We start from the raw sequence: 24,896 nt of genomic DNA on the forward strand, positions 1-24,896 counted from the left end.
TGCAGAGGTGGAGAGGCTCTGGGACCAGCAGGAAACCCCTCCAAGGAAGCAGAAGGAGAGGAGGTAAAAGGCATGGTTCCCCACCCCAGCCAAGTCAAGAGAAGGCAATGGACCAATGCCCCACTTAGGTCCTTCCTTCTTCCCTTTAGGAAAGAGACTCAACTTGTCTTGTGTCCTAGACCCTGTTGGCAGGCAGTCTGCTGAAGCCTTTCCCAGAATGATGTTTTTAAATGCATAGGACTGAGTAGATAAGACTCCAAAGGAAACCAATTATATTGAACCGGGGTCGTTAGAATATTTTAAAATGGGTATGTGGACCTCACCCGGCTTCAGAGGAATTGAACTGACTTTATGGTCCTGAACCTACCAGCAGATGTTTGTACCCTCGCTATGAGAGCACATCAATTCTACAAGTCTGCTGGATGCTTAATTAATTGAATTCTCATTCAACCATAGAAAGTTAGATCATGGAGATCACCCAGTTTAACTCTCATTTTTCAAATCAAAAACCGAGGCCCAGAGAGGACATATGGCCAGCCTAAAGTCACGCAGGAAGCTGGTGGGGTTTCGATTTTGCTAAAAAGATGGCTGGCCCCGTCATCGTCCAACTGACCAAGGTCTCACCCCAAACTCATGAGGATTTCAACGGCTTCAAGGGGAGGGAAGAGGCTCAATCTGCCCTGACTGTCAGTCCTTGAAGGAAACTGGGTCCCAGAGAGAAGCTGAGATGTGCCTCAGAGAGACAAAGCCAGGATTAAAGCATCTCTGTGTTCTCATTAATAATCATCATAACTGGTGTTGACATAATATTGTAAGGTTTGCAAAGCATCTTATTCTTTCTTGTAAGCTTCATGAAAGGTAGGTGTATAACTTGGGCCCATTTTATAGATAAAGCAATTGAGTTCCAGATAGATTAAGGGACTTGCCCAAAGTCACACAGCTAGTGAATATTAGAGGTGAAAAATCTAAGTATAGGGTTCTTGCCATGATCCAAGGCTTCCATGTCCCCAGTTCACCTCTGGCTCCTAGAAGTGACACATCTATATTTTAGGGAAGCAGCATGTAGTGGGAAGCATGCCGGCCCTGGGTTAGAGTCAGAGGCCGTGTGCTAGAATCTTGTCCCTGCTACCTACTATCCTTGTGAGCACAACCAAGGCTGTCCCCTCTCTGGGATGTCTCCTTACCATAAAACGAAGGACTTTGGATTCCCCATTACTAAACCTGATTTGCATTTCCCAGGATTATCGGGGGTGAGGGGTGGAATTAGGTCAGCAGAGTCAGAGCTGATCATTCTGACATCTGGGGCAGGCCGACATGACAGGTGGGCACAGATCAACTCTTTAAGACCAATTCAGCTTAGAATGGAGCAAGAGCCCAGATCTAGTGAGCAGCAGCATCCTGTGACAAAAATAGGAGCTGACCATGAGCAGCCTGATCTGACTGGGCAAACTGACATCAAGAGAACAGAGGGAGACAGGGCCATGGGAACAAAGAAACCACAGGGGGAATAGAGGATCACCAGAGGAGCCTCCTGAGAGGCAATGCAGAGAGTACTGACCTCGGGGTCACAAAGATATGAGTTCAAATCCCATCTCTGACACATATGACTGAATGATGATGGTGGGTGAGTCACTTACCCTCTCAGTGGCTCAAGAAACTCTCCTCACAGATTCATATAATTGGAAGGAAAAAAAGCCAAACTGCATCAGTGCAGGAAATTGTTCATTGGGAGTTCCTTATTTTGATGACTATTTTTTAAATCTTCCTAATTAGGTGCTGGATTTAGTTGTTTTTGCCTCCTGAAGGAACACAAGTGCTATTAGCACCCTACAAATTTTGATTCCCTGAGGCAAAGCCCCAGTTACCCCACCCTGGTTATGGCCCTGCATCAGCCATATTCCAAAACAGGCAAGGGCTGGAGTGATGAAAAGCGGGCTGCTGGCCCAGGGTGCTTTGCTCTCCCTTGGAGAGGGAACTGGGAAACTCATAAATACCTTAGCCCTGGTTTTCTCGTTCTCATTTGATCCCTACATCTACATCTAAAGCAATGTGCCTATGTGATTTCTTCCCTCAATTTTCTTTCTGCCGCCTCATTAGCTGGAGAGAGCGTGTGTGAGCACTAATGACATCAGCATGTCAGGAGAATGTGGCCACAGCAGCTCCAGCAGACAGCGAGGAGGAGGAGGAGAAGTGAGGGGGAAGAGAGAGAGGAGGGAGAGGAAGAGGTGAGGAAGAAGAGAAGGAGAAAGAACAGAAGGAGAGGTGCAAAGGGAAGAAAAGGAGGAGAGAGAGGAGGAGGAGAAGGAAGAAAGAAAAGGAAGAGGAGGAGGAAGGAGAGGAGGAAAAGGGAAAGGTGGTAGGCGAAAGATTTAGATCGTGTTGACATGAAAATATTGAAGGCAGCCAGCCAACTGGCAGGGTTGGCGGGGAAATGCTGCAGGCTGGGAATGGGAGGGGGCAGGTGGACCAGGGAGCCCCAGAGAGGTGGAACAGAAAAGAGACAGAAAATGAATTCCTGAAGACAGACAATAAGACTTGGTCACAGTCTAGAGACCCAGGGAGGGGAGGGGAGGAAGAGCTTCTACTCTCCATGGATTTCTTGTCACTGAGGAAGGCAACCATGGGGTGGGGGGAGAAAGAAAGGGAAGGAAGAGGAGGTGACGCTCTGTGTTATGTGAGAGTTTGAGAATCACTCAGCTTTTTATGGAGTCAGTGGGTGAAGAGACTTTGAGGGACACTGGGGTGTCTCCTTATTGAGGAACAATGGCTGGGAGGTGCAAGCCAACTGGAATACCAGAAAAATCGAAACACTGATAATTAGGGTGGGGTGACCGGAGCTTTGTCCCAGGGGGCCCAAAATAGAGGATGCTGGAAGCACTTGTGCTTCTTCAGTAGCATAGAGTAGTGTAAAAAGGAGTGGATCTGGAGGCAAGGGATCTGGGTTCAAATCCTAACTCTGATCCTTATAACTTGTGTGACATTAGATAAATAAATAGTCCCATCTTCCTGAGCCCCAGTTTCCTCATTTGCAAGATGAAGGCATTGAGCCAGATGAAATGTAAGGTCCCCTCCAGTGGTAGGTCTATGATCCTGAGGATCTGTGTATACTTAGGTAAGCCAGTCATTTCATCGCTATGCTCCTGTTTCCTCATCTGTAAAATGAGGGGATGGCGCAAGATGATTTCTAAGGTTTCTTCCATTCTAATTCTATGACTCCAGGAATTGCATGTGCATCCTGCCTCTCTGATTATCTGCTTGACTTTGGGAAAATGACAGCTCCCTCCCCCCAGACCTCGGTTGTCTCATCTGTAAAATCATGTGGATGAATTAGATTATGGTCCCTTTTAAGTGTAACTCTGCCTGTTTGTATATGTCTCTCTCTGTCTCTGTTTCTCCCTCTCTCTCCTTCTCTTTTTCTTTCTCTCTCTCCCTCCATTATGTGTCAAAAAAGAGACAGATCATAGTTCTATTTGAACCAAACCAGAGAATGCAAACATCCTGTTTCTCCATCCTTAATCAGGAGAAAACACAGGGGGGCCAAGAGTCCTTTCTGACATTTAGAAAAACGGAGTCCAGAGCTATGAATACTTCCTTCCTCAGACTAATTCCCTCTTGCCAATGCTTCTCTCTTTCCCTCCCCCGACTCTTTGTGGCATTGCCCATCACTGGGTCTTGTAGTTCACCATCTCCTCCTTTAAACTTGTTTCACAGATGCATTTGAAGGTGGAAGTGGGTAGTTATGACCAGTTACCTCCCATTTCACAGAATCTCTTAGGTAGAAAGGAGCTCAGTGACCTCTCCCTGTTGTAGCCTTCCCCTACAACCTGACAAAAATGGGATCCAGCCCCTGGTTGGAAGTCTACAGAAAGGGGGTGGCAACATCTCCGGGGCCAGCTCTCATTGTTGGGAACTCCCCCTGACATTAAGCTTTAATTTGCATCTTTGCACCTTGCCCCCATCACTCTTCCTTCCACCCACTGGAGCCAAGAAGAGTTAAGCTAATCCCTCTTGCACATGGCAGCCCTCCAACCACTTGGATGAATAGCTGGGTTTCTCCTTAAGAGGCTTCTCTTCTCTAGGATCATCAACTATTGGTCATATGACCAAAACTCAGGGACCTTTACCATCCTTGTTTGGTCTCCTGAACATTCTCCAGCTCATCAATGTCCTTTTTAAACCATGGCACCCAGAGTCCAAATGTGCCCCTGACCGGGATCATCATCTCCTTGGGGCTGCTGGGGGTGCCAATCACATAGACGCTGGAGTCAGGAAGGCTCATCTTTCCCAGTTCAAATCCGGCCTCAGACACTTCCAAGCTGTGTGAGCCTGGGCAAGTCATTTCACTCTATTTGCCTCTGTTTACTCATCTGTAAAATGAGCTGGAGAAGGAAATGGAAAACCAGTATCTTTGCTCGAAAGACCCCAAATGGGATCACAGAGAGTTGGACACAACTGAAAAGAATTGAATGACAGCAATCACCTCCTCATTTGTGGATGTGACTTCTACCTCTCCTTATGTAGCTTAAAATTCCACTAGGTCTCTTCCCACAGCCCACACGCCCATTTCCATAAGACTCCCAGCTCTTTTTCAAATTATTTCCCAACCACACTCCCTCTTCCTAACAATGCCATCCTGTATTTGTAAAGTCAGTGTTTTTAACTCAAGTATAAGACTTTCCTTTTTTTCTTTTACCCAACCTGTGATTTACCTGACCTATGAAAATTCATGCAATGAGTAATGCCATCTACAAAAATAGATGAAAACCTTCATTGCAATTTATAAATCTAGAAAGTTTCATGGGGACTGACAGGTCAAAAACTTACCCACAGTCAAACAATTAATATATGTCCCAGGTTGAACTTGAACCCAGGTCTTCCCAGCTCTTGAGTCATCTTTCCATCTGTTAAACAGCACTGACTCTAAAGAAGTTATGGTCACCCTTATTTAATTTCATTTCTGATTTAACCCCTTGATCTCTAGCTTGCTAAGGTCTTTTTGGATTCTGACCATCCAGAATGTTAATTCCCCCCAACCAGTCTTGTGTCATTTGCCAAGTTGATAAACATGTTTTTGGTTGCATTCATCCAAGTTATGGATAAAAAATGTCAGAGAACAGGGCATCCTACTGGACACCTCATGCCAACCTGACCTAGAACCAGTAAGAACTGCTCTTTGAGGTTGGCTCTGCAGTTAGTGTGAATAACCATTGAAGTTTACTCTTTCCTCTCACCCAAATCTCTATATTTTTCTTCAGAATATTAGGAGAGATGTTGTCATCCAGGATCACATCCTACATTTCCACACTGGCACCTCACCCTGAACATGTCTCCACAAAACAGCTAAGCCATTCTTTTAAATTCTCCCAAAAACCAGGTCCTGAAGTCTTGTGCATCCACCCCAGAAGTCATTGGGATCCTTTTCAACTCCTACTCAAAGCTCCGGGTCTCAGCGAAATGGAGAGAAGTCATTCCTGAGGATGTATTTCAGGTAAGGAAGCAGCTTCTTTTTTCATTTAATATTCCATTCTAAGGGAATTCTTCCTTATTCCTCAGGGAATTCTTTTCTCTCAAGGCCAAATTGCCCATGGAATTTGGTGGAACAATACTATCTGAGTAAACTTAGATCCAATTAGATATCAGAGAAAAGAACTGAAAGATAGATTAAACTTTTTATCTAGAACTTCTTTCCTGACTACTTGTCCTTAAACAAAGACTATGCATTAAGGAGGAGAATTACTATTATTTCTATTACTACTACTACTACTACTACCACTACTACTACTACTACTACTACTACTACTATTACTACTACTATTACTTCTACTACTAATACTAATATTACTACAACAACTACTACTATTATTACTTCTACTACTAATACTAATACTAATATTACTACTAATAATAATACTAATATTACTATAACAACAACTACTATACTACTATTACTTCTACTACTACTACTACTACTACTATTACTACTACTATTACTTCTACTATTAATACTAATATTACTACAACAACAACTACTACTACTATTACTTCTACTACTAATACTAATATTACTACTACTATTACTACAACAACAACTACTACTACTATTATTTCTACTACTAATATTAATACTACTACAACTACAACTACTACTACCATCACTAAAATTCACATATCAAGGTTTGCAAAAGACTTTCACATTTCATCTCATTTAATCCTCACAACAGTCCTAAGAAATAGATGCCATTGCTGTCTTCACTCTCTCTGACTCTGGTTCTTCATCTACAAAACTATAGAGTATATTATTTTATCCCTATATGGCATTCCTATAGAACTGGAGTAAATCAAGCAGGTATTATTCTATGTTCATCTCTGGGCACTCCAGTTTAGCAAGATCATTAATGACCTGGGGATATCCAGGGAAGGCTAGCCAGAATTAGGAAAGACCTTGATGATGTATGAACAATGGTTGGGAACTGGGATTATTTATCCACGAGAAGTGAAGACTTAGGGGGAATAAGTCAGCTATCTTCACATCTCTCAATGACTGTCACTTAGAAGAGAGAGATGACCCTAGAAGACCCTTCTCAGAGCATCAGAGCCAAATCTGCAAGGAAGTATATTTAAATTTGATATGAGGACAAAGTATTTGTCACAGACTCCTCAGCAGGTAATGGGTCTCCCTCTTTAGAAATATTCAGTCAGAGGCTAGATGCCTCTTTAACAAGCATGTTACAGTATGGATTTCTTTTTTCAGTCTAGAATAGGATTAGATGACCAACAAAGTCTGTTTTTACTCTAAAATTTGGTGATCCCCATTTTAAAAATAAGGATCAAGGAGGAATGACTAAAGCAATACATCTAGTCAGTGTTGGACATAAGATCTGCACCCAGGGCTCCTGGGAAATCCAACTACCATGTTCAATATTATGTCAGGATCACCACTTTTACACTCCTTCCCTACCAATTTTTTAGACCAGAGCTGTGATCTCTTTGACTTAATAAACTTCCCAAGTGAGGAAATTCCCACTACCAGTGAAGGCCAGCAAGTCCTTGGTAACTGATACTCTTAAAAAGGGGTGTCTGCGTCATTGGGAAGATAAGTAACTTAATGCAGATAAAACCAAACTTGTTTGACCAGATTCTACACTCTTGCCAAATTGGCTGATCACTCATCATTTGATAAGTAACATTTAATTAAAATGTCTTTGATTTATTAATGGGTTCAAAGGAGGCACCCAAAACTCATTCATACCTGGTTGTCATTCCTGACTGACTGAGCTGTGCTCTTACTTGAAAAGGGGATCAGAGCTAAATGGGGCCAGGTAATTGACCCCTAGCCTTCCACCTACAAAGTGACTCCATCCTTACCTCCACCCAAAGTGGCGTCAGAAACAGGACTTACAGCCAACTCTCTATGATTCCAAGGTCTCTATGATTATGTCTTTCATCAAGATCATCAGAAAACACTTTTTGGCCCTTCCAAGGAACTGTAAACCAGCCTTTTGGACTAGGAGTCTGAAGACTGAAATTTGACTCCTAATTTGAAAATTTTATGATTCCATTTTTTTAACATCACATATTCCTTCTCAGTAAAAGAAGGCATGTATAAAACAACATGTTTCTTTTGGTTAAAGAATACCATATACCCTTTGGATAGATACATGGAAAAATAAATACGTGAAGCATTATTAAGTTGTCACTATGCACCAAGCAATGAAATACTAGAGCAGAGACAAGTAAGACTCTTTGCCCTCTAGGAGCTTACAGTTCACTGGGGGAAGGCAACACAGAAGGGGGAGGGGGCTGGAAAAGGGATAGAGGGAAGGCTACTATCAAAAGGGAAAAGAGAAAGTCTGAAAGGGGAGTTGAGTTAAGAGGGAACTGAATGAGTCTGGGATCCCACCAGAAATGGCAGCTGCATCTGGGTCTCCCCAATCAGGGAAGTGGACCTTAGGGCAGAGGCATGTCCAAAGCAAGTGATGGGAAGCTCTGGAGAGTACCACTGAGGAATTATAGCTCAGCAACCCCCTCCCTGGCCAGAACAGAAGCCTGACTTGTGCCTCTCCTCTGCTTTCCAGATGCACCAGCCTTTTTACAAGTCTCTCTTCATGCTCTCTCACACACCACGGTGTCTGCAGCATCTGTGTCGCTGTGTGGTCCGCAAGCACCTTGGCAGCAAGTGCTGGTCCTGCATCCCCCAGCTGCCGGTACCAGAACCTCTGAAGCATTATCTCCTGCTGGAGCCAGAGGGCTTGTTGCTCTGAGTGGCCAGAGCGATCCTGAGCCACTGAGGCTGAGGAGCCCATTGCTAAATCATTTTCATTTCCGAGCTCTTGTCACAGCCCCGGCGTGGCCAGGACTTTCAAGATGGGCTGACAGCTCACAAGCCATCCCCTCCCCACTACCCAAAGCAGCTACAAATGGGCATTTCCATGAGGAAGAGAAAAGCCATTGATCCATCCACAACTCGTTGATGGCTTACTATTCGCTAGGCAAGGTACTGGAGACACAAAGAAACAGCGTCTGTCCTCAAGGAGCTAATATTCTACCGAAGGGAGGCAACATGTAAATCCCCAGGTCTAGACAAGCTTCTGCAAGCTCACACTGGGAAAAAGAGGGTCTCTGAGGAGGGAGGAAGGGGATCAGGTCCTAAGCTGGCAAAGTTTGGCTTATGAGTCATAGACCTTCATGAGATACTGCCTCGAAATCTGAGGCTGAAGTGACCCTGGCCCTTATTTAAAGAGTCCTGAACAGTAATATCTCTGACATTTATCCAGCCCTCTGGGCTTAACAAAGTGTGGGACACACATTCTCATAATCACCCTGTGAGGTCAATGCCATTACTCTGGCCATTTTACAGAAGAGGAAACTGAAGTCCACTAGTGAAACACATTATTTCACTGTTAGAACCAGGCCTTCTGACTCCCAGTCCTGCCCTTTCTCCATCCCAACAAGTGCTTGGAGCTCTCCTTAGCCACTGCTTTCATCACATCTACATTTTTTTCACATCTTGGTGATTCTCTCTGGTCTGTCTTTGTTCATGTAAGACATTTGGACAGGGGTCCCAGATAACAAAGACCACACAGCTCAGCTGTCCCACTAACACTAGACTCTGGCCAATGGCAAGCCTACATTGTCTAGCCAAAAATAAAGGGAGGACCTGAATCCACTTCCATTCAACAAGCATTTAATAAATGCTTACTCTGTCACAACCCTGGAAGGCAGAAGGCCTGCAATCCACACTGCCTGGGGAAATTTCTTAACCTCTCCAATATTCTAGACCCTCTCTAAAACAATTAAGGGTGGGGAGGCTGCTTTGGTAGAAAAAGGGAGTTCCTATACCACAGAAATTACAATTTCTCTATTGCCTATGATGTGATAGGATTAAGGAGCTAGAGCTGGAAGAGACCTTAGACCAGTGGTCCTCAAACTTTTTAAATAGGGGCCAGTTCACTGTCCCTCAGACTGTTGGAGGGCCAGACTATAGTAAAAACAAAAGCTCACACTCTGTCTCCGCCCCTCAGCCCATTTGCCATAAACCTCCTCAGCGGCCGCATCTGGCCAGTGGGCCATAGTTTGAGAACCCCTGCCTTAGACTAAGCCCTTTTTAATAACAAAATGAGGGTCACTGAGGTGGGTTGATAAATGGAATTCAAGCCCAAGGCTGGAACTTCAAGCCTAGTGCTCAAGTCATTCCATGAGAGGTCAGGAGATGTGTGGTGTGGAGGAGACAGACAGACAAATCCCTCAGCCCAAAGTTCTTGCTCAAGGAATATTTGTGAGTTGTCAGAGGGCAGGGCCTCTCATGTTGCATATGGAGCCTTGGAAGCTTGGCCAGTGCCTGGCACATAGGAGGTGCTTAATAAATGTCCATGGATGTATTGATGGAAATTAAGGATATGGAAGGGGATGGAAGGAGGGAGTGCATTCTAGGTATAGGGATTGTGTATGCAAAGACGTGGGGGCTGGAAATCAAATGATGAGTGATCAGCCAATTTGGCAAGAGTGTAGAATCTGGTCAAAACAAGTTTGGTTTTATCTGCATTAAATGAAAAGTTTATTGCAGCATCTGTGAAATAGTGTGGTTCTTTTACAGGAAGCAGAATGTAGGATGAGCCAATATGAACAGTCTGAAGGGTTTGTGTTTGCTCTTGGAAGCACCGGGCAAGTTCTTTGGGCAGATAAGTACTCCCTCTGTGTGCCAGGCTTTGTGCTGGCTCATAGATGGGCTTCCTCCAAAGCAAATGAAGTCCCTGCCTTCAGGAAGTTTATGATCTATGATAATCTGGAGCTTGATAATCTGGAGGAAGCTGGGGACCTTAAGGAGACCACCTGGACAAAGACTGGGAGCTAGAGATGGGATGATGGCAATCTAACTCAACTCAACCCAACCCTGAAGTTATTAAGCCCCTACTCTGTGCCAGGTACTATTCTCAGCCCTGGGAACACAGAACTCAAAATGATCCAGTCCTCTTCATCAAGGAACCAAAGTTCTACTGCATCAGGGGCAAAGCAAAAAGCACTATTGAAAGGGATGAGTACAGATCCTGCTCCTAGCCTTGGACATCACTTCCTCTGTCAGGGTCTTTCCCTATAAAGTAAAGGGCTTAGACTAGATGCCTTCAAGGTCCTTGCCAGCTTTACATTATGTAGCGAAGTTCATTGAAGAAAGCCAGAGAGCATCATTGAGGACTTCACTGAGGGGGTGACACTTCAGCAGAGCCTTAAAGGAAACTGAAACTTCTGATAGGTATAGCTCACATTCATATGGTGATGTAAAGTTTAGAAATCACTTTACAAATATTATTTCATGTTATCCTTAGAGCAACCCTGAGAGGTAGATATTATGCCCATTTTACAGATGAGGAAACTGAAGCAAAGGATAAATGTCATGTTTAGTCATACAGCTACTAAGTATCTGAGACAAGATTTGAACTCAGGTTTTCCTGGCTCTACCCGAGCTTGAGCAACTTAGATGCCTGAAAGGGGAAGGAGGAGGCAAAAAGTGAACTTCAGGCATGAGTTATGGAAATCCATGAAGGCAAATTTAGGGAACTGATAGTATTCTACTAAGGAAGGTTGATCCAAATCAACAGGAACATGGCTCCTTTCTCATGGAAATCCTTCTTTCAAGCTATGCAAAGCTGCTTTGGGTGGTGACCAATTGTATATCTCTCAACTGGTTCTCATACCCAAATCATCCAACTCAAAAAGCACCAGGATAGCGAAAGTTCAACTCTCCGAAAGGTGACTCAACATAATCAGACACAACTGTCTTTTAAAGCAGAGCCCTGACAACCCAAACACTGCAAATGCATTTCCCAAACATGATCCTTCATAATCCCACTCTTGAAACTCTTCCAAACTAAAAGTCAGAGCTGCTCTTACCTCTTCATGCAGCTGGTATCTGCTCCAGGCCAGGTCCTTAGGGAAAAGCATCTTCCAGACAATACTTATAGTTCTACTATAACTTGTTAACTTCTCTCTGGGCTTCTGTCTTCATTTGTAAGATGAAGGGGAGTAGGCTGAATGACCTCTGAGGTCCCTTCCAGTTCAAACTAGAGAATCCTATGAATCAATTCCTAAGAATGAGGTTGATTCTGCCATATTTGACTGAATGGCTGGAGACATGTGCCCTCCCCTACCATTGTCCCTCCACTACTACTCACATCTGAAGATGTGAATCTCATAAGATTGTAGATTTTATATGTCAACCGAGAATCATCCAATGCAATCTTCTCATTTTACAAATGAGGAAACTGACACATAGAAAAATTGACATTGCGGGTTAATGTCAGCGTTGGGATATTGTCAGTCAGTAGCTGTTAAGCCCTTATGAATTAGAGATGAATTCTACTCATCCCAGAAAATACCATCATTCACTACATGTGATCGGTGCTCAATCACCAGAGAAGGAACAAATTAAGAAGGTAAAATCAACATCCCTACTATGCAGTCCAGAGGAAGACTGACCACCAATAATAATCATACATATATGGACATGGCCGCTGCATAAGAGATGTCTAGACTTGAATATAAGCTCCTTGAAGACAGACATTGTTTCTTTTTTGTCTTTGTATTCTTGATGCCTGGCACGAAATAGAGACTTTTTGAATGGAATGAAATGCAATTGAATACATGGTCCAAAGTAGGGAAAGGACCTTTCTGCCTGGGTTGAGGTGAATTAGGAAAGAAAGATAGCAGGGAACTAGTTTTTATTCCTTTGTCCTTACTTTGATTGATGCAAAATATGATTGTGTTTTCACTAATTCAGAAAAAATGGTAAACGATAGCCATGGGAAAATGAGAAATCCAAGGATCAGTGAATGCTTTATACAGAAGTGGAAAATGACCACAGATCATCCATTCTGAGTACCCCATTGAAACCTGAGGCCAAATAGAAGTGACTGCTTCAAGGCACTGAGGCTGTCCTGGGAGCCACAGCTCTTGTCCCTGATCCATCCTTGTCCCTTGAAATTCTGATCTTGGGAAATTAGTCACATTTAGCAAAGTTGGCAGTAGTCCTAACGGAACAAGACATACTTTAACTAAGGTTATCTTACACGTCGAGGATATTAATGGCCATGTTTCTGGCCTTTTCAGACTTAAAAGGATGTACAGAGAGGAAGGGCAGTGCAGTGATGAAGAACAGTTTCTGTGATCAGAAGACCTGGGTCTAAATTCTGGTTCAGGACTTACCAGCTTTCTGATCTTAACAAGCCCCTTCTTCTTCTCTGGGTCTCAGTTTCCTCCTTTGTAAAATGGAAGGAAAAAAAATATAATACAAGAAAAAGAAAGGGTTGGATTTCATGATTTCTGAGGTCCCATTCTACCATAATATCATTTAATATCAGTAGAACTGTGGAATTCTAACCTCCCTTGGAGGGGGGGGGGGAATCTCAGCTACATTTATGGTACTTTAGTTTGTGTTAAAGGTGTTAAACCTCCCAGAATCCAGAGAGGCATTCATAAATTTGGTCCTAGTACCAGTTGCTATGTTCTAGGCTATTATAATAGCCCTTTAAGGTTTAATTCACATTTTTCTCCTAGAATGAAAGCAACTAAGGGTCAATAGGCAGCCTGTGCCTAAGAATCTTGATGACCTTGGTCGGATGTCTACATCAAACTCCACTGGCCCTTGGCCCATTCCCTTGCCTTCTTTTGGAATACCTCTCCCTACTCCCATAAGAAATTAGGAGGCAAGGGAGCTGGAATCTCTAAGAAGCCCACCATCACTCCAACCCAGATCCCAGCATTTGGGCCAAAGGATCAATAGCTCACCCAGGTATAACTGCAATGAACAGGGTATAACTGAAATCTTATATAGAAACCTTATGTAACTGAATGACTGAAAGGAAAATTAGAAACGTAGGAAGGAAGTTGGCTTGCAAAATCCTGGGCCCTGTTCACTGTGTGCACAGAGGAGTTATGATAACATCAACTGCAAAGGGCAGCTCTGAGCTCTCAGACATTTACTGTCACTTAGTCTGTCAAGGGCCCTTTATTCCCTGGCCCAAGACACTTTCCATGCAGTGGCCCCTGAATAGGATTTTATCCCACTCCAAATCTGTACCTCTCTCTTTTTCTTAATCCTCCGCCTTTTCTGCTAGATTTATTTCAAGATGGCGCCAATGAAACGGCAATGAAAGTTGGATTTGTCTTGAAAAAGGAATAATACCTCTCTGTTTAAGACAAGTTTTTCCCTCCATTGGTTTATTTGTTTTTTTAAAGCAGTCCCGGACAAACCCAATCTTTTTAACAGGTACTTATCCCGGCGAGATCCTCCAGGTGGCGCCATGTGCCCAACAGTCTTCCCACGGTCTAGCAGGAATATTGGTTTTTACCCAGAATCAGAAGGGAAAAAAAGAGAGGACAGGAAGACAGGAGAGTGAAGAATTCGGGTTCTTGTACTCCCACCGTGGGGAGAGCGGGGAGAAAACCCCAACAAAGCAAGAACAGCATCTAGGCAAAGTAGACCCCCGCCTAGGTCAATTGCCTCCGGGCAAAGATGCAGTCATCCAAGCATTGCTGATGGGTGCACCCGCCCTTCCTCGGATAATCGGGCACATTTGTAGACTGTGCGGTTACATGCGAATGCAGTGTTAAGTCGGCTCCCTTTTACGTGATGCCGTATTGGAAGGGTTTTCCCGCAAAAATAAAACAACAACAAAAAAAGAAACATTAAAGGAAACAAAAAAACAAACAAACAAACAAACAAACAAACAAACAAACAAACAAACAAACAAACAAACCCGATCCTCAGTGCCCTATCCCTGTTGCCCCTGCTCCAGCCTCAGAGTCGAGTAGCGAGACTGTACGGTGACGAGATGGCTTGGCGGGGCTGCTGATCCCGCCGCGGCTGCAGCCCTAAGGCTCCGATCAAAACAAGGCGATTTCGTTGTAATATAATTTGTGAGCAATAAACGTGATTGAGAGTGCGGTCTTTGGCTTTACTGCTGGGTCTGAATTCGGGCTGTGATTACTCACTTGCAGGCAAGGAGGATCCCGGTGCTGTCCAGGTTCGGAAAAAGCGAAGTTACTAAGTTAGCGGAACCTAGGGGAGCTGACCGCTTGGGTCTGTCTGTCTGTCTGTAACTGAGCCTGGGTCTCTGCGCTCCCTCCGCCTCTGTCTCCCAGTCTCTGTATCTCTGTCCCTCTCTCTGTCTCTGTCCCTGTTCTTCAGCTGGATGCAGAGATGAGGGGAGAGGGATCTATTTTTTTTTTTTTTTTTTTATCAACTAAAGACAGGAGGTCACATTAACTCATAATACAGAGACACATAAAAATGCAATTAAGGCTGCTAAACAGAACACAGTAGGCTCCTAGTTAACACAATGAGATTTCTAGGAAGTGAAGCATAAATTCTTCCCCAAAAATGACACATTTTTCACGTTTGCTTCCAATTAAATCACTCAGGCTGCTAACACGGCGCCCCAGCAAAACTCATCGGGCAAAATGAGGATTGCTCCTGGTTTCCCTTCCGTCTCTGGGCAGGCTGGCTTTTATGGGAGCCACTTAATATGAAGCGATCATCTCGTGACTCTCCTGGAGGACGCGACTGGCACCTCGGGAAGCCGGCCTGCTTGAAGGAAGGCCGCCTGGCTTTCTCGTGCTGTTTAGTAATCATGAAAGCTAAATGCTGGGGTCGTTACTCAGGCCCCTCCCGGCCGCCTGATCCTCCCAAGTGGAGAGGAAAGGAGAGGGCGCACAGGATCCAAGAACTCCTGGGTTCTCTCGCAAAAATAAATATTTCCTCTTGCCCCTGAGACCGAGGGGGAATCGAGGAAGGCTTTTTGTTTTGTTTTAGCTCACGTCAAATAAAGTGAAAAGGGAAAGTCGACCAGTTGCCCCCTGAGCGACCAGTCCTCCTTTCCATTTCCTCCATCACTAAATCTCGGGGCTCAGCCCCCCCTCCCCACGCAAGGAGTTTGGGGAGTGTCAGCGGCTGAGATCTGGGGGAGCCCAGAACCTTTCAGGCTCCCAGAAGAGCTCGGGTGCCTTAGCTCTCTGTCCCCTTTTCCTTGCGAGCCGTTTCTGGGCAGGGAAGTCTAGGAGATGCCCCCTGAGCCACCCTACCGATAAAAGAAAGGGAGGGAGGGGGACACAAGCAACTTGGTGGCCGGGGGGTGAGTGGTGAGAGAGCGTCCGCTCTGGCTGGCTGAGCCCCGGGAGAGGGGAGGCGGGCGCAGGCTGGCAGACAAAAGAAGCGGCGCGTTGGAAGGGAGAGGCGCCGCCTCGCTCGCCCGGACGCCGCAAGGAGCCAGGTAGGAGGGGAGCGGGGAAGGCACCCGAGAGGCAGGGCCGGGCGCGGGGAGCTCCGGCCACGCAGGCTCCGGGGGCTGCCGGGGAGCTGCCGGGGCCGGAGCGGGGCCCGGGGCCGCCAGGGAGCAGGAGGAGGCCGCCACCGCGCCAGCGTCGGGGGAAAGATGCGGCTCTCGCCTCGACGTCGAAAATGATGGATCATGGGCGAATGGCAAATATACTGTTTGTCTAATGGCTCTGCAATTAAATTCCCCTGTAAATGACCCATGCCTCATTTCATCCTAATCTATGGAATTTTGATTGAATTCGTCAGCTCTAATTGAAAAATACTGCGCGGTAATGTCTGCATTGCGGAGCTCGGGCGCGGCGCCGGTAATGAGACGGCGCTCCCCCCTGACCCGGGCTGGGAAGCGGGCCCGACCCCGGCGGCCCGAGGGGCGCGGCGAGGAGCGGGCCTCCGGGGGGCCGCGGGGGCACGGGCCGGGTTCGGATCGCTAAACGCGAGCCCTCCGGGCCGCCAGGGGCGCCCGCGGACAAAGCCCCCGAGCGAGGCAGGGGAAGGGTCCTCGGGTTCGGGGAATGCGGAGTCACATTCGAATGCTCTGGGCCTGCCTGCGTAGACGTGGGCGAAGTGCCCCATTCCTCTTCTGCAAAACGTTGGACTTGAGCTGAGTGGTCACTGAAGGCTCTGCCGCCGGAGATCGAAATTCAATTCACTCTTCGGTGACTTCAGGCAAGTCGCTGCAATCCCTGGGCCTCAGTTACCTCCCCCTCCCCCCCCGATCTCGACGGCCCTGAAGGCTCGCGGGCAGAAACACGTGTCCCTGCCCTAGAGTCTTCTCCGGGACCGAGACGTCGGAAGAGGCGGTGCCGGGCTGCTCCTGCTTGGGCCTCCCGGAGATTGGCCCGGTCCTTTCTCATCCCCCCCTCCCCCCTCGGGGCCCCCAATCCCAGGGTTCCCCAGAAGAGCGGCTACGGGAGAGCGGGCGTTCCCGGCTAGCTCAGAGTGGGCAGGGGCTCTGTGGAGAGACCCAGTAAACCGGAAAAATAATGGCGCCCCAGCCAAACGTCTTCTATATGCAAATGGCGAGGCAGTGGAAGCGAGCCCTGAGAAATTAGCTCGCTGCTGAGGCATATTTACGAGATGGAAATGACTTGAGAGCCCGTTTCGGGCCGTGCAGAAGAGCTAATTGGGCCGCATTAAAAGTGGGGGGTTTGCTCCTAAAAAGGGAAGGGGAGGAGCAGAAAGCCACAGGGAATCCAGGGAGCATCGCTAATGAAAACACCAGCGCCCAGCTTGCCCTCGGACTCGGAGGAAGGCCGTTGGCGACGAGGACGGGGCCTTTAGCCCGACACCCGGGTCCTGGAGGCTTCCGGGGAGGCGCAAAGGCCACTTGCTGCATCCCCAGGATGGGACCTTCCTGCGGCTGAGCACTGTTCCGCGGGTACCACCCGAGCCCTCCAGGGGGCGTGCTGGCGTCCTTCCTAAGCCAGCGGCCGAGGCCATCTCTGAGCACTTTTGACTGGGACAAGGGGCCTGGGGAAGGGGGGTGGGGGAAGAGAGGTAATTGTGGGCTCCAGACGAGGTGGCTCCCACGCGCAAACGAAATGAAAACTATCCAGGTGCCCACGGAACGCGAGAAGCCTCTCAGGTTCAAAATGGAGTGATTTTTTTTTTTTTTTTTTTTTTTTAATAGCTCACCACAAAGTAGAATGAATGCACTGAGAGAGGAGGCCCCGAGGAGCCGGGCCAGCAGCTGGAGAAGCTGCACCAGCAAGCAGGGAATCTGGAGCTGACGGAGGCCCTGGGCCAGAGGGAGGCCTGGAAGGGAGGCTCACGGGCTACCTCTCTGCAAACCAACCTGGGCCACCCTCAGGTGCCTTCCAATATATTGGTCCGGGCACTCCCCACGGCCTCTGCTGTCAGACACCATTCTCCAGTCCTCCCAGATGGTGGGGGCGGTGCTGAAGGCCCGCCTGAAGAAACTTGAGTAAGGTGGGCAGCAGCTGCAGGTGCCTGTGGTCACCCGGGGGCAGCCAGCTGACTTCCTCCTCATGTTCTTCCACGGGCTCTGCGATGAAGACCTGGTCCAAGAGGAGCCCATTTTCAGCGGGAGAGAAGCAGGCCAAAGGCATGTCCATCACCTTCGTGTGACAATGACACCCGGGACACCCAAGTCTTCATGTGATGGAGAGCAAGCTTGACCACAACTGAGGGCTGGAGTGGCCAGGACTGGAGACAGCAGCCTAACAGATCGCTGGGGCTGGGGCGGGGGAGGTTCACCTGGGGCTCTGAGCTAGTCAAGTGGTGGCTGAGAGGCAGTGTGGCCTAAATATGTGGCCCAGGATATGCCAGGTGCCCCTCCCCCTGATCACAAAAACTGGTGTGGGAATGGAGTATCACCGCCTAGCCTTGGGTCCTTTTTATTTTAAGAAAAACACTTTAGGGACAGCTGTCCTATCTAATGGGGGCCTTCCTCACAAGCACCTCACAGTTCCTCAGCTTCTGAGACAGAAAAATATGGGGGTACCATGCCTGTAATTTTAAACATGAATTCCATTTTAAAATAATTTTTTAAAAATAGCTCCCATGTCCATAGTGTTTTAAAGTTGATGGTGATCTCTCTTTATCTTACCATCTTCCCATATTATCTCCAAGTTACATATAAAGAAACTGAGGCTGCTCAGAAGTGTCTGAAGAAATAGCCTCCCTACTGAAAATCCAGCCCTCTCTTCACTCACCATGGAGATAATCCCATCCCTCACTGTATAGTTGTTGTTTGTCCTTTATTCTGGAAGAGAGGATCATGACATCAAGGAGGCGACACTATGATGTGCAAGTAAATTAAAGTGAGGGAGAGCTCTTCAAGGTCACCTGTCTCGCTTTTCCCTCCAGAGCCTTGGGGGTCCAGTGGCCAGATATAGATCAGGCTGACTGGAGATGGCTAAAGAAATGGAAAAAGCAGCAAATTCACTGGCCCAGAGTCATCAGCAGAGTTGGGATTAGAGACCACCCTTCCATCTCCAAATACAGACCACTTTGCACTTTACACAGGGGGATTGGAAGGGCAATAAAAACCATTGGGTATCACAACACCTCCAAGAAGGAAAGGATTTCTGGGGCCATCCAGTCCAGTTTCTTCCTAAAACAATTCCATTTTCACCTTTGTGACATGGCCTTCCAGGTTTGGATGGAAGCTCTCCAGTGAGGATGCAAATGGAAGAAGTAACCCAGGAGAATGATCTACATGATGAACACAAGAGAACCACATCGAAAGACATTGAACTTTCTGATCAATACAATGGACCAATCAAAACTTGGAAGGACTAATCATGGTGACCTCTTAGGCAAGAGATGGTGAACTATGGATGCATGATGACACATGCATTTTCAGAGGAGGTCAAGGAGCAGATTTATTTTGATTGACCACACTTGCTTGTAATAATGGAAGATTCTATGCCCCCTGGAAGACAGAGACTGCTCCATTTTTGGCTTTGTATACTCAACACCTAACACAATGCCTGCTACATACAAGGCACTTAATAAATATTTGTTTTTTGATGACTGATCAGGAAATGACTCAATGATAGTTTACTTTTTTTTTTTTTAAGAAAAGTAATAAAACATTTCAAAAGGGGAACCAAAGACCTTTACTGAGGCAGGTTCTAATTCTAATAATAATAAATAATAATTCTAATGAGGAAGTAAAAGCCTTATGAAGTTAACAAGAATCTTCCTTCCTCATTTTGAAGATGGATAGTGAGAAGGCTCTAGGCCAGGGGAAGTTGGTTCGACCTTTCTTGGTTCTTTCTGGACATAAGTAACTTCTGAAAACCTGAAGAGGCAAAGAACTCAGGGGTCCTTTTCATTAGAAGGGTCACTTGACTTCTCTGGGCACCCTCATTTGTCAAATAGATGGATTTGAAATAAATTACCTCAAAGGCCCCTTCTAGCTCTACTTTCTCCTAGTCCCAGGGTGGAGTTACTTTGATGGGAAGAATATACTGATGCAATAGATATCCCTGACTGGGATAGGAAAGGGGTCAGAAGAGAATATAAGTGGTAGCTCAAAATCTATGACCTTCGGGTCCTTCAGCTTCAGGTTTGTCCTAAAATAGGCACATGTTTTCACCTATTAGACCCAACATCAGGTTCTAAATTCCAAACTAGAAAAGAATTTTGACCATATTTGACTGGATATTTTGACCATATCCAGTCAAATACCGGAAATTGAGGCACAAAGGGATGAAATGGTTTGGCCAAACTAAATTGTTTGACAAGTGGGATTTGAATTGGTTGACAAGTGGGATTTGAATCCAATACTCCTGAGTATTTTCATAGAACACCACACTGATATTATAAACTATCTTCCTTCAGAAGCACATCCCACCCCCTCTCCCAAGGACAGATAAAATCTGGTATCTCCTGGAGAAAGGAATTTTCTGGAAACTTTGAAGGGGGATTCTATAGAAACAAAGAGAAAAGGAAACTTGATGGAGAATAGAAATATATGCAATTGTTTTTTAGCACTCTCTGTGCATCTCCAATTACTTTATTGGTTTAGAGTGGAACATCAAAGTGTCTTATACATGACTTGGCTTGCTCATAAGCTTGATCATAAAATGATCATGCTTGGTGTATTAAATTTAAATGTATCACTTATTCTGACAATAATTACCAAGCCACTCATTGAATCTACATTTAAGTGGGTTTAAAAAAAAAAAAAACAAGTTTTGTTACAAATAGAGATCCAGGAGATTGAACTTTAAAGAATTCAATCAAAATTTTAAAACAGAAAAAGAAACCCTCAATATTACAAGTTGTCATTCATCATGTTTTTATGTTTTCAAGACTCTAGGGCCCCTAGATGGTCAAGAATATGAAGTCTTAATTTTCTGTAAAGATACAGAAAAGGAATTTGTTGGGGTACATGACGGAGCGAGAGGAGGAAAAAAACAAAAACATTCCAATGTAACTTCCAGCAGAAGGATTTGAGACAAGACCAAGGAGACTACTTCATCAAGCTCTCTTATTCTAAAGATGAGGAAATAGGCTCAGAGAGGGACCTGCTTAAGGTCACTCAGCTAAGTGAGAGAACTGGGATTTTAATGAACATGATAGGGAGCACAGCTGGAGAGCTGGAAGGCACTTAAAGTCTGACTCTTTTAATAATTGAGACAACTGAGGCCAACTAAGATTTTCTTATCTGACTTATCTGACCAGGTTTTCTATCTCTTCCCATTGTATCATTGTTTTTGGGAATTTGTAAAGGGGCAAGCTTGGGTTCCTCACTAAGGAGAGCCTGTTTGACAGTCAGAAGTTGATGAAAATGGAATGGGCCCTTGTCTGAGAAGGTGCGCCCTTCATCACTGGAAATGCAAAAGAAAAGGCTGGATGGTGCTGTCTTTGGGACAGCAGAAGCATGCATTTTCCTAGGGGCAGAGGGGAGGTGGGGGGAGAGATCAGAGATGTCCTGTACTGACTCACTATTCATTCCATCCATTTATTTATTTGGTGAACTTCTACCATGCACAGGGATGGTCAGAATATTCTTCATTACCAACTAGGACTGTTTTTCTCATCCGTCTTTTTTATGATAATGTACAGAGATTGAGAGAAATTTCTTAACCTTTCTTGTGCTACCTTACCTCTTAAATGTCTCTCAATCTGTCTCTCTGTGTGTCTCTGTCTCTCTCCTTTCCTCCCTTCATTCTTTTCTTCCTTTCTTTTCTCTTCCCTTTCTCCTTTCCTTTCTTCCTTTTTTCTGGCCCTCCCTCTCTTTCTTCATATTTTCCTTTTATTTATTTATTTGTTTGTTTGTTTGTTTATTCTTTTTTATTCTATTCTTTCTTATTTTCTTCTTTTTTAAAAAATCATACATTTAAAAATCAGAAATCTAGAGAGCTCCAGATCTCCTCCTGGTAGATTAAATGATTTGACCAAGTCCAGAAGGTGTCAAAAATGGGGCTTGACCTCTGTCTTCTTGACTCTAAGTGAGGATCCCACGAACTGAAGTATTTCTAACTGTAATTCCTGTTGTTTAGACTGCTACTGAAGTGAGAGAAGCTTGAAGCAGAGATGACATGGGAAAGTTGGATCAATCAACAAGACCCTACCCCCTCCCCTGGCCTTGGCACTGACCTCTATGGGACAACTACATACTGCTGCTGTCCCTGACACTCCTCTCCCCAGCCCCTGTGGTCTGCTGAACAGCTCAGTGGCAGACTGGTGGGCATTCAACTGGCCTGACAGTGTTAACATTCTCACACAAGGGAGGTCATTTTTAGTAATGTCATGGCAACCCTAATCCAGAGGCCGTGAAAATGCCTGCCAAATTATAAAGAAAAAGAAGTCTTTAAACAAAGATGTGTAAGGAAAGTATCCTGGACATGAAGCCAAAAGGCCTGGGTTCAAATTCTACCTCAGGTACTTTAAAGCTGTGTGACCACATATAGGTCAATTCACCTTATTGAGTCTGAGAATTATAATATTCTCCTGTGCATACATTGTGGTAAGGAGGTAGGTAATTTGCAGAGCTAAAAATCCTTTAAATTTGTGGACTCTTAGTTTAATGACAGGACAGACTATATCTTTTGTTCATGAATCTACCAGTCAAGGTGCGGGGGAATGATGAAATCTCACATCCTGGGAAAAGTAGAGTCGTTATTCATATTGTTAGCAACTAATTAAACACTATATCTATATCTCTATATATTTACATATAGATAGATATGTGTACATATGTTTATACTGTATATTATGTGTGTATATATGTATATATACACATAATGTGTATATAAAGTACACACATATATATATATATATATGCATGTATTTATATTGTCCAATATTCACACAAGTCAATAGCCCAATGGGTCTGTGAGCTCATCAATTTAGGTATTTCTTTCTGTTGATACAGATTACAGCCCATTCCTGCCTGCCCATCCAGAGAAGAACTATGCTCATCATTGAGATAATCTTTAGGTCACTCCCAAGCTCAGGGACAATCAGTGACTCCCTCTTGGCTGCAGGATACTCTTATGCTTATGGTTTAAAAATCTTTCACAATCAGGCTCTGGATTAACTTTCCAAAATTATTCCATATTTGTCCCTTTCAGGCACTAGCCAAATGAACTCCTGTCTTCTCCTTGAGCTCCTTCATCAAGCCAAGGCTCCAAAAATGGGCCTCCAGTTCTCTTTCCTTTGAAATGTGTGGGTTGGATTAAATGGGATGTGGATCCTCTCCCAGCTCTGGCCTGGTATTCCTAAGATCACTCTCCCATTTTTGTACCTTGGTGTGGGCACAGGATCTATTCCCTCTTTACCTCCATATCTTAGAAGCCTGCATTTCCTCTTCATTTCTCTCTTTTCCTTTCTATAGAGTGGAAGAGAGAGAGGGAAAAGAGGAAATTCCTAGCTTTTGTTTGTTTGTTTTTCTTTTTTAAAGGGGTATCTTTTGGGGCATCTAGGTGGCACAGTGGATAGAGCACCAGCCCTGAATTCAGGAGGACCCGACTTCAAATTTGGTCTCAGACACTTAACACTTCCTAGCTGTGTGACCTTGGGCAAGTCACTTAACCCCAGACTAAAAAAAAAAAAAAAAAAAAAAAAGGTATCTTGTGTTGTGGTGGTGTTTTTGCATTTTGGCACTCTTACCTCTTCTCAGACTCATAAACATCTCCAGCTCCACCAAGGTCAGAACCCACTAAGATGCTTTGGATACACTGGAAATGGAGATCATTTTGCAATTTCTCAAATTCCCATTTGCTCCTAATTTCAAGGTCATCACTGTTCCCTTCCCTAGTAAAACTGCTTTGTTTCCCCCACTCCTGGGTCTTGTTTTAAGGGACAGGAGGACTTTGATTTTCTTAATTTCTCTCTTGATTGATTGATGAGCTCTTACTGGTATCCACATATCCCCCCCCACCCCAGGCTGGGGTTAAGTGACTTGCCCAGGGTCACACAGCTAGGACGTGTTAAGTGTCTGAGATCACATTTGAACTTGGGTCCTCCTGAATTCAGGGCTGGTGCTCTCTCCACTGCACCACTTAGCTGCCCCCTGGTATCCACACATATTTAAAGTACACTTTTGGGTGGGTTAACATTCATTAATCGACCATACAAACTCGTACAATTATATATTACATGCAACATTGTCTACACCTAAGTAGCGTACTGTATTATCTACTGCCATATTACTGATGAAATCTGAGACTCAGTGTGGCTCAGTGAATAGTGATGTTGGAATAAAGAAGACTTGGGTTCAAATCTCCCCTCAGGAATTGTAGGTTGTGTGACTTGGGGAAAGTCACCTAATCTCAAAATATGTTCAGGTCATGGAAGCCTAGAAATAGCAGAGCAGGGACCCATCCGGTTGGGTGGAAGGCACTTAGTGATCATTGGGAATGAGTTTTCTGGAGCAATGAAAATCAGGTCCAATTCCATCTCATCCATGTAGGCAATCTACTATTGTAGACATTGACATATACAGGAAATAATTCCCACATATTGTGAGTGCAATATATTACAGTGTATATTGAGAGAGACAGAAAGATAGACATTTAAGATCATCTCCTGGTGTCATCAGATGATTTGAGTCCAAGATCTGCTCTCTCTGCTCTTCCTCAGAATGACTTTCTTGCAAAAGAATCCCAGATGCAGAGCAGGAAAGGAACTCAGAGGCTACCTAATAGACTCCCTGGATTTCACAGATGACAGGAAAGGGAAACTGGGACTGGAGCCATGAATTCATTGATATAGGGAAATGCCAGAAGAGGAAACTCCAGCTACTCTCAATGCAGGTGAGAGCCTTGAGATCATAGAAAGTTGCCTACAGTATTGAAACGTGAACTTCTTCTTTTTTTTTTAACTTTCTTTTTTAAATTTTATAATAAAATTTTTTTGACAGTATGTATGCATGAGTAATTTTTTATAACATTATCCCTTGTATTCATTTTTCCAAATTATCCCCTCCCTCCCTCTACTCCCTCCCCGAAAAGTGAACTTCTTGAAGGTAAATTGTTAGCACTACTGTCTATCTACCCAGGTTACTTATACCTTCGGAATCCAATACTTAATGTGCAACAAGAAAATGGGATTTACACACATATATTGTATCTAGGTTATATTGTAACAC

General features: G+C 44.9%; 1 protein-coding gene across 1 annotated transcript in view; it reads left to right on the forward strand.

Moving 5' to 3' along the window:
• ASB18 (ankyrin repeat and SOCS box containing 18) overlaps positions 1-8,261 on the forward strand; it is a 42,821-nt gene extending 34,560 nt beyond the window's left edge. Inside the window, exons 4-5 of the mRNA XM_074265575.1 lie at positions 5,375-5,488; positions 8,076-8,261. Of these exons, the coding sequence (XP_074121676.1) occupies positions 5,375-5,488; positions 8,076-8,261 (300 nt within the window). The remainder of the gene's footprint in view (positions 1-5,374; positions 5,489-8,075) is intronic.
• The last annotated feature ends 16,635 nt before the right edge of the window (positions 8,262-24,896 follow it).

Source organism: Sminthopsis crassicaudata, chromosome 4, assembly GCF_048593235.1.
Source record: "Sminthopsis crassicaudata isolate SCR6 chromosome 4, ASM4859323v1, whole genome shotgun sequence".
Lineage (NCBI taxonomy): Eukaryota > Metazoa > Chordata > Mammalia > Dasyuromorphia > Dasyuridae > Sminthopsis > Sminthopsis crassicaudata.